The sequence below is a fragment of the Limulus polyphemus genome, unplaced genomic scaffold (genome assembly GCF_000517525.1).
Source record: "Limulus polyphemus unplaced genomic scaffold, Limulus_polyphemus-2.1.2 Scaffold992, whole genome shotgun sequence".
In the NCBI taxonomy this organism is placed as follows: Eukaryota; Metazoa; Arthropoda; class Merostomata; order Xiphosura; family Limulidae; genus Limulus; species Limulus polyphemus.
Genome location: NW_013666602.1, coordinates 246,121 through 256,732, shown reverse-complemented (window position 1 = coordinate 256,732; position 10,612 = coordinate 246,121). Strand labels below are relative to the sequence as shown.

The 10,612-nt window shown below is 32.0% G+C and overlaps 1 protein-coding gene across 1 annotated transcript in view; it reads right to left on the bottom strand.

Moving 5' to 3' along the window:
* LOC106461582 (T-box transcription factor TBX15-like) overlaps positions 1–5,012 on the bottom strand; it is a gene marked incomplete at its 3' end in the record, with an annotated part of 25,583 nt that extends 20,571 nt beyond the window's left edge. Inside the window, exons 1-3 of the mRNA XM_022388590.1 lie at positions 4,781–5,012; positions 2,059–2,257; positions 1,355–1,471 (exon numbers count right to left, since the gene is read on the bottom strand). Coding sequence (XP_022244298.1) covers positions 1,355–1,471; positions 2,059–2,257; positions 4,781–5,012 — 548 coding nt within the window. The remainder of the gene's footprint in view (positions 1–1,354; positions 1,472–2,058; positions 2,258–4,780) is intronic.
* Between the last annotated feature and the right edge of the window lie 5,600 nt (positions 5,013–10,612).

The window sequence follows — 10,612 nt, the reverse complement described above, 5'->3', positions numbered from 1 at the left end:
ACTGCTGGGCTTTATTACGGAAACATGCACTCATATTACTTATACTGCTATACGTCGTTACAGGAAACATGCACTCATATTACTTATATTGCTAGGCTTCATTACGGAAACATGCACTTATATTACTTATACTGTTGGGATTTATTACGGAAACATACACTCATATTACTTATACTGCTAGACGTCGTTACCAGAAACATGCACTTTTATTACTTATACTGCTGGGTTTTATTACGGAAACATGCACTTATATTACTTATATTGCTAGGCTTCATTACGGAAACATGCATTTATACTATTTATCCTGCTGGGTTTATTACGGAAACATGCACTCATATTACTTATACTGCTAGACGTCGTTACAGGAAACATGCACTCATATTACTTATACTGCTAGACGTCGTTACAGGAAACATGCACTCATAATACTTATATTGCTAGACTTCATTACGGAAACATGCACTTATATTACTTATACTGTTGGACTTTATTACGGAAACATGCACTCATATTACTTATATTGCTAGGCCTAATTACGGAAACATGCACTTATATTACTTATGCTGCTAGACGTCGTTACAGGAAACATGCACTCATATTACTTATACTGCTGGGCTTTATCATCGATTATGAATGTTTTAAGAATACTGTTATAGAAACATTTGGTTATCTATCTTGCTGCATTTTTTATTGACATAGCTCGTTTTGCGAAGAATATCACAGAAACGTTTCTTTGATTGCTCTTCCGAGTTTATCAGGAATATTAATGACGTCAAACTTTGTTTAATTGAATCAAATTACTCATTTTCTGTCTCCTATCCGGCTTATACATTTCCGTGAATTGTGCATTATCGTGCAAAATATGAAAATCTTTAGTAAGTAAACAATCATTGGAACTTAATTTTCAAAGTTCTAGTAACAAAGCGAGATACATGAATTCAATGGAGATTGGTTAAATGTTATTGAAATGGTGAGAGATAACCACTGACTTCATTATAACAATTCTAAATGTAGAATTAGAGTATTTACAACGTGTGTGAACCAGTTATAGGTTTATAAGACGTGTGAAAATCATAATTAATAATTCATTTCATTCAAACTTTCATAATGCTGAAACATATTTCAATAATTATTTTATTATTCTAACCAAAGATGAATTATGTGAATAATGACATGAATTAACTTTGCGATAAAAGTAATCATGCTATGTTATTAAATGTTTGTTTGTTGTTGTTTACCTAATACTAACTATATTCAGGTGCACTTATTAAATATGATTTTACTTTAATGTAGTGACTGATGCTTTGTGCCAGCTTGCACTAAACTTAGCTTTGAGCAAAATTATCTGTCCTACTTGCAGTACATATATCTGTATCGGTTGGAATCAACTGGCACGATGTCTATCCACACAGAGTATTGTTCGTCTGGAAGAAGCCCTGATATCTTCACCTTTAATGCCGGAAACAGCCGTCTGTAATAAACAGTAGGACAATATATGATTTAAACTCTTACATTCTATTAGTTATAAGCTCGTGAAAAAGAAGGCTTAGTAATATGATTATTAAAGAAACACTTTATGATCAAACAGTTTATAGCTAGTTCACTGAAGTACCTTACAAAGCTACTTTAAAAGTGACTTATTCCTTGAAAATGTACGCTTCAAAAACAAACATCTATAAGATATACTTTTCCTGATAATTCTTCTATTAATTAAAACAGCGTTAAGAATAACATTTCATTGAAAACAACCTTAAACCTGAAAAGGTCTAGAAAAACCTATACTCTCCAAAACAAAGCGACCTTAAGACTGATCATGTCTTAAAAATCTTATTCTTTAAAATAAAGCAGCTGAAAACATTATAACTTTATAACTTAGAACCATCATTTTCTAGCATTTAGCATTCGTAAGACTTATTTACTCAACTTCTGAAAATCCTAGTATCCAATTTTCAAATTCAGGCACGCGTAGCAATGAACCTTACTTCGTACAAACATTACAGACAAAAATTTTAAATCACGTAGTTCACCACAAATGGATAGACATTGTAATATACCAACCGTCCTGCTTTTGTTATGATCATTTCATTGCCTAACAGATGAAACTTCTTCCACAGATCTTGCATGTACAACTCCACATTGATGTGGGTGTCAAGAGCTGACCCCGTGGTTGTTGAAGCGCCAGTTTCATACTTTCTGCAGGTGGAGTCAGTAAATGGGCGTTCAGGCTTAATACAAAACGGGACAATTTGGCGACAACCTATTGTACGGATATAATGCAAAAAATATATTGACTTATCAAACAAGATGAGGAATGTTAAAAGTTTCTAGGCGTGATCTAATGTTTAATTTTTATGTATAATGTATCGAAACCTACCATCTAACACACGGCTCGTATCTGGATAACTGTTAATCATTTATTTGACTGTTATGCTTCATTACAAAGTTGAATGATGAACAACCAAAACATTAAACTTTCTATTCATACTGCTACACGTTTATATATAACAATCTATATATGAACTAAAATTTATACTCAGCAAAAGTTCCTTATGATTTTAAACAATATAATTGTTAAAAAATGAAAACCTTATGATTTTTTTAAATTTCACTTTTGATGAAAGAAATATATATAATCAGTGTACCAGTGTATCAGTGCTATTGAGTGTACCAGCTCATCGTGACGTTCTCTAGTTTATAAAGTACTAAGTTAAAAGTTTATATAATGGTACCGCAGAAATAATATTGTTATTTACATTCACATTAGATTGGCATTCTAATGCGTTCTTGTTATATTTTATAATCCTATAAATCAACTTAGTTTTCACAAAGATAGCTAATTCAGTTTTATTCATTTTTGATCAATCTGAATTTTACAGGGTTTTTGTGATTCTTTGGAGTTTCATACACATTAACTGAAATTACTGTTTGAAAGATTTATCCAATACTGATGAAATTTGCTTATTATTTGTAAAAGTATCTCAATTATTGCTTTCCTGTTTCTGAATGTGGGCCTTAAATATCCGTTTTTGCATTGTATCTGAACAAATTTACTTCCACAATCCCACCAGTTCAAATAGTTTTCAAAACTTGCGTTTCTGATCATGAGTTGCTTGCAATTATTAGATCCGCTTTTAGTTTAATGTAGTGACTAGTGTTACTAATTGGATGTTAATTTAATTTTTATTACAAATGTAGAATTATAGTATACATAATATGTGTGAACCAACTGTAGGTTTATAAGACGTGGGAAAATTGTAATTACTGATATATTTCATTGAAACTTTCATAATGCTGAAACATTTTGGTATAATTAATTATCTTAATATTTTAACCAAAGGTGAATTTTAAAATCAGTGACATGAACTTATAAAAAGGTATTGTATTTCTAATTATTAACAAAACGTCGCATTCCATGGCAAAATATTGAAAAGTAGATATCACATTTTATACTTCCACCATGTGTGTCATAAACTGGAATAGAACAGCTACAACTTCTTATTACTCGAACAGAAAATATGTTAAGCTACTTAGACTTTTATGCCACTGTGATAAATTACTAAATTGTCATTAATTAACTTATTTCTGACATTAAAAAATGATATTTTTTGTTACCATAATAAGATACTATTAGGTTAGTCGAAACTATTTTCGAAAATGAAAATGATCTAAGGTAATAAAAAATATAAAACTAATTAATAATATAGAGCATAGGATAATTAGCGTGTTTCTTAAAAGGGATATGTTAGTTAGAAAAATATACAACGAATATACAGTCAGTTGCTAGTAAGTTCAACATTAGTTTTAATTAGTTGTAAAAAATAAGAAACCTTTGTAATAATCGTATGTTTCGTGTTATATTTTATTCTTACTTTAAATCAACTGTACCAGTATAACCAGTAGTTATTACTCGTTATCTTACTGTATTTTACTCTTGGTAATACACTCTAGCTGTACAGACCAGTAGCATCTAGGTGTTACCTTGTTAAATTTTAATCTTTGTATTAAACTATAGCGAAACAGATAAGAAGCATCCACTCCTTAGCTAGCTGGAGTTTACAATCAATAATAACTATAGCAATACAAGTTATTCCAAATATAGTATATACAAACTGGTACATCACTGACCTATTCCAAATATAATATATACAAACTGGCACATCGCTGACCTATTCCAAATATAATATATACAAACTGGTACATCACTGACCTATTCCAAATATAGTATATACAAACTGGTACATCACTGACCTATTCAAATATAGTATATACAAACTGGTACACCGCTGACCTATTCCAAATATAGTATATACAAACTGGTACACCACTGACCTATTCCAAATATAATATATACAAACTGGCACATCGCTGACCTATTCCAAATATAGTATATACAAACTGGCACATCGCTGACCTATTCCAAATATAGTATATACAAACTGGTACGTCACTGACCTATTTCAAATATAGTATATACAAACTGGTACACCACTGACCTATTCCAAATATAGTATATACAAACTGGTACACCACTGACCTATTCCAAATATAGTATATACAAACTGGTACACCACTGACCTATTCCAAATATAGTATATACAAACTGGTACACCACTGACCTATTCCAAATATAATATATACAAACTGGTACACCACTGACCTATTCCAAATATAGTATATACAAACTGGTACATCACTGACCTATTCCAAATATAGTATATACAAACTGGTACATCACTGACCTATTCCAAATATAGTATATACAGACTGGTACAGCACTGACCTATTTCTTCGACGATCAGTTCTTTCTCTGGTGACTTGTATAAACATGTTTCCAACGGTCTCTCTGGATTGGTATTTTGAGCACATTTTTCTTCAGTAGCAGGATTCTCCTCCCCGTCATCTTTTCTAGAAAACTTTGCCGGCTGATTATGAAGGAGAGCATCAATACAAAAAGCTTTTGCACGAGAGCTCAACTGAACAGTGGAATATTCAGCATAATTTTTAAGGGTCATATTCAGCTGTTAGGTTTTTATTTTGTAATTCACACGTTCTAATTAGTCAAAACTCTCGGAAAATTAGCTGAACTAAAAATGGCACAAATACTTAGTAGACATTGTGGTTTATAAACATGACTGGTGAGATAAAATATCGAAAAACAGTCAGCCAATGCTTATCTTACTTATTGTCAACAGTTTTTAGACTGACGAAGTAGGTGGCTCTTGAAAGCACACGTGCAATAAGAAGGAGTGGCTAGTCCGTTTGTAACTCTGATTATATGGGGTCAACTAATATTTGTCTGTCGGAACGATAACTGTACTGTTCATCCAGGGTATACATTAGTCGTATATGTGCGATCGGTTGACCAGGTCTATTTGAACACGGGAAACGAGAACTTTTCCAATTAACACCACCTTACCAATAAGGAAACGAACAGTTCTGGTGCGAATGTAACAAAGTCTCACTGATGAAAGATTAATTGTGTATTAAAAACATGTTTAAATATGTTAGTAATAAGAACATTATGTAATAAATATTGATGACGACCAAATAAAGAAAAAAATAGTCTTAACAGGATATACATGTGACAGAGCAGTAGTAAAAATATACAATAGTGGTAAGAAATATAAAACTACATGTAGCATGATACATTAATGTTATATACATCTACAAGAGATGTGATTCAGCAAAATAACTTCTGGTTTAGGCATTTACTGAACAGTTGACAAAGTTAAAACAGTAAGTCAGAAACGCAGAATAGAACTCATTGTTTTTGATTAATAAAGGTAATTAGAAGCTCTCATGACATTTTCACCTTTTCAATTGGCTGAGGTTGTAGTACATAGAACTGAACAATGAAATATCATTAAATTGTTGTGGAATTCTAATAGATAGAAGAGCCAGTTGACACATTGAATACGAGTAGCTAAATATGTATTATTTGTGAAATCGGACAACCGGAAACTAGAACGTCCAACTAACACGTGATGTATATTTATGATAAAGAAGAATCAGTTAACCATTTATCATGTTGACAAGACGACATGAAGATGTAAGAGGTAGAACAACAGGATTATCCTAACTACAGTTATATAATACCCAACTGATACTTTCTCATAACGAAAATAAACAGTTTAGGATGTAATTAGATAAAATTGAAGAAAGAACAACACACCTTCTCCTGATACATTCAATTCCAGTAGGCCTTTATATTTCTGTGGTTATTACATAACTTGCTGATTTGAATATGCACAACCGTTTTGATTTATGGTACTACATAGCATCTACATTTACAGCATACAAAGATCAGTGAATCACTCGACCCTCTGCATAACATCTACGTTTACAGAATACAAAGATCAGTGGATCACTCGACCCTCTGCAAAACATCTACGCTTACAGAATACAACGATCAGTGGATCACTCAAACCTCTGCATAACATCTACGTTTACAGAATACAAAGATCAGTGGATCACTCGACCCTCTGCAAAACATCTACGTTTACAGAATACAACGATCAGTGGATCACTCGACCCTCTGCAAAACATCTACGTTTACAGAATACAACGATCAGTGGATCACTCGACCCTCTGCAAAACATCTACGTTTACAGAATACAACGATCAGTGGATCACTCAAACCTCTGCATAACATCTACGTTTACAGTATTCAAAGATCAGTGGATCATTTGTTTTGTTGAACTTTGTTGAACTTCCAATTACGTAGTGAGAAATAGTAAAATACTAACAAGTTTTCATTAAGTAAAGTATGACGTACATTTGTTGTAAACAACAACCAAATGATTAGATGATATGTAGAAAATCACTCGCAGATGATGTACTAAATAGAACGGAAGATTAAACCATGTATTTTAATCACATTTCGAATGACGTACAAGTATAAAAAAATCCCCACTTTCTCTCCGAAGTCAGCCAGCTGGAGAAGTAGTACTTACGATATACGAGTTACACAGCACTACATCTATAATATACAAGAACAAACTTAGAATTTGTTATGTTGAACGTAAGGAGCTGATTAAATATTAAATAAAGTTGAAATAGTGACCAACTTTTCTTAAAGTTTGTATGATACACAAAAATAATAAACAAAAATTCGTTATTCTTTTATCACGTTGTACATGATAAGTTAGTTTAAATCCTTTCTGAGTCTTAAAGGCATAACTCCGGTTTCCTGTGGCACAAGCGGATGAGAATGTTTACACATTCCCCCAGAACAGGAAGCCAGTCCATCGCAGGTTAACCCCAGATATTGGCTGGTCCCCATTTTACAGCCGGATAGACTAAGAAAGTTTGAGTAAAGTGTCTTGCGCATGCGTAAGCTTCGAACCCGGAACCTTTTGATTATTACTTCAAACCACTAAGTTACGACGCCTCGAACACGTAACAACTGAACGGCGAACGTACTTGGAGTAATGTGTGATCTGTATTTGTATTAAAATAGAATAAACTGACAACTGTCATTTCTATCCACACTACCTTAGGATATATTATGTATAACAACAGAAATAAACCAGCAATTTACCTTAAGTAATAGACAACTGCACCTGTAGTAAACAAGACGTTGACCCTAACTTGGGAAGAGGAACTGGAGAACTAGGAAACGATCTTTTCTAAATAATATATGGTCTACAACTTCAACAAACAAGAAATATCTAATAATTAAACAATAATAGGTCATTTTTAATAAATGCATTTTCTATCATTGCAATTGGCAATTTGTTATATTGAACATTAGCAATGTTAACTAGTAGAACAGCAATATAAAACACCAATTTTTAAAATATATCTATGACCAGCAGTTATAAAACCGAACAAATTGACCATTTTGTTGACCCGTAAAAGATGCAATAAGTGGATCTGAAGAAAAGCGAATTATCTTTAAATAAATAAATAATTTAGAAGTTTAGTAAAAGAAAAACCTATTGCGACTACCAAGATGACTTTTGGGCAGAACAGGGTACTTAACACGGGATTTTCATTAAGTAATGTATAATGGGCAGAACAGGAGACTTAACTCCGGATTTTCGTTAAGTAATGTATAATATAAAACTATAGTAAAATAAGGTAATTTGTTTGTGGTGATCAGCTGACGATGTATTAAATATAATTAGAGAGCTTAAGAATAAAATGTCTACAGCTATAATACACAAGAATCAACTGGCCTGCTCTACACGGCTGCAACGAACTTTCTACGAATGATGTACTATCTGCAACAACAATATAACAAGAACAACTAACTCATTTGTCATGCTCAAAATGGACCCCCCCCCCTTTCTCTCGGGATATAGTGGTTCGTATTGAGAAACTTTGTTTTTGTTGCTTGTTTCTTGTTAAGCACAAAATTACACTATGGACTATCTGTACTATGCTCTCCATAATGACTGAGCCCCAAATTTTAGCTTTATAAGTCCTCAAGTTTACCGTTGAGCAACCGGGAGTGGAGAAATACTTTGGGACAAAACAAAATAACAACTTTTCAATAAATATTATGTGATGCAGGTTATTGACATAAAAACAAATTTATCATATCCTAGGTTGAAACGACTTAGTAGCATTTAGAAAAACAGGGTCAATCATTGAGTTTTCTTTAAGTAGTGTGAGGCCAACGGCTACAGTAAACAAGAACCGATTAACATCGAACATGGTCATATAATGGTGTATTTAAAAAATGGAGAATTAAACAAAGCATAATATTTTCTTTGAATAGTGTATAATACATAAATGTAGCAAAATAATCAATCGATCATTTATTATAGTGTTTGTTTGTTTATAATTAAGCACAAAGCTACACAAGGGCTATCTGTGCTCTGCCCACCACGGGTATCGGGCTTATTATAGTGAGCATGAAGAGAGATGGATGTGGTAAGAGAACCTAAATAAAACATTTTTCTAAAGTATTGTAAGATTTAATAATATAATTTTCAAAAGCCAACTGACCATTTATTATGTTGAACATGACCACCTGAACAAAAACTGGTAATAATCAAGGAATATGTTTAAACATTACATGACCTGCAGTTGTAATAAACAAGAAACAACTGATCATTTATTATGTTGAACATGACCACCTGAACAAAAACTGGTAATAATCAAGGAATATGTTTAAACATTACATGACCTGCAGTTGTAATAAACAAGAAACAACTGATCATATCACATGATGAACACAACCAGCATGATGCAACAAATAGAATGGAAAACAAAGCAAGGAACTTTCTTTATGAAATACACGATCTACAGTTACGGCATATAAGAAACAATACACCATAAGTCATTCTTAAAATATCCACCTGAGAATTTCTAGAGCAGTTTAAAGGACAAAATAACATATTTTCATTAAATAATGCATGATCTACTACTACGGCAATAAGCTGAATATTTGGATGGGAAAATGACCAGTTGAAGATATATTAGTTTAACCTCTGAAGCACAAAAACGGATTTGCATGATGTGATGGTGATCTGTAAGTTTTGAAACAAGAATCAAAGTACCATTTGTTACGTTATGTAGCTGCTGTATTGTGGTATTTAGATACATTTCCTACAAATTTTTAAAAGTATCCGCAAAACCCAGGTTCTAAAAATGCTATACAGAAAATTATTTCGAACATGGACAGCAAAGAGAAGCAAGCAGAAACAAGTGAACACAATAATTCTTTTTAATAACTTATTTTCACAATAACGTTTTGCAATCTGATGTATATCTAAAGACATATCTATTAAAGACGTATTTACATGAAAAGGTTTACAACAAAATCATGAACAAACATATCACTGCAATCTTTGTGGGCTACAAATTTAGATAAGAGCTTTCATTTTGATACATTTCGACAACGATAATATGGTAGCCATGACAGGTGACCATGTTGTGCTAAAAGTTTGATATGATGTCAGTGTTGAATTTATAGTTTGATACCAGCCAGATGGGCATAATGGATGCAATAGTACGAGAAACTGCAGTTCCAAACATGTCTAAACATGAATGTTAATATAATGAAGCTTATGATCTACCTATATATATACCCGACAATAAATACCCAGTAATGTTTTTAATTTATGTTTTTCATTAATCAAGTTCAGAGGACATGTACTATCACTAATCAAATCGTCCTAAAAAAGGACCATACTTCATCAATTAATTAATACAGCCATAGTTAAATGATCCTAAAAAGGGCCCTAATTCATTAGTTAATTATAATTAAGACATCATAAAAGAACACTAACATTATCAAATCATACTAAAAGTATATCACTAATTCATTAATTGACCCTAAAAAAAGGCACTTAAGACTAATTCATTACCACAAAGTAAAAAACCATGAATCATACAATACATCTCTCAACAAGAATATAATTAATCACAATTAATTAAACCAATTATAATTAATCCATCCTAAAAAAAGACATTTAGCTCTAACTCACTTATCCTAAAAATACGATGTAATGATTAAAACTTTTTGTTTAAAGATTTTCAGTATTAGTTAAATATATTCACTGCTCTAAAAAAAGGATGATATAATAAATAAAACTTATACAACAAAATCATCAATAAAACGTTTATTTCGTAATAACACTATTTCTAGTTTGTGAAAAAA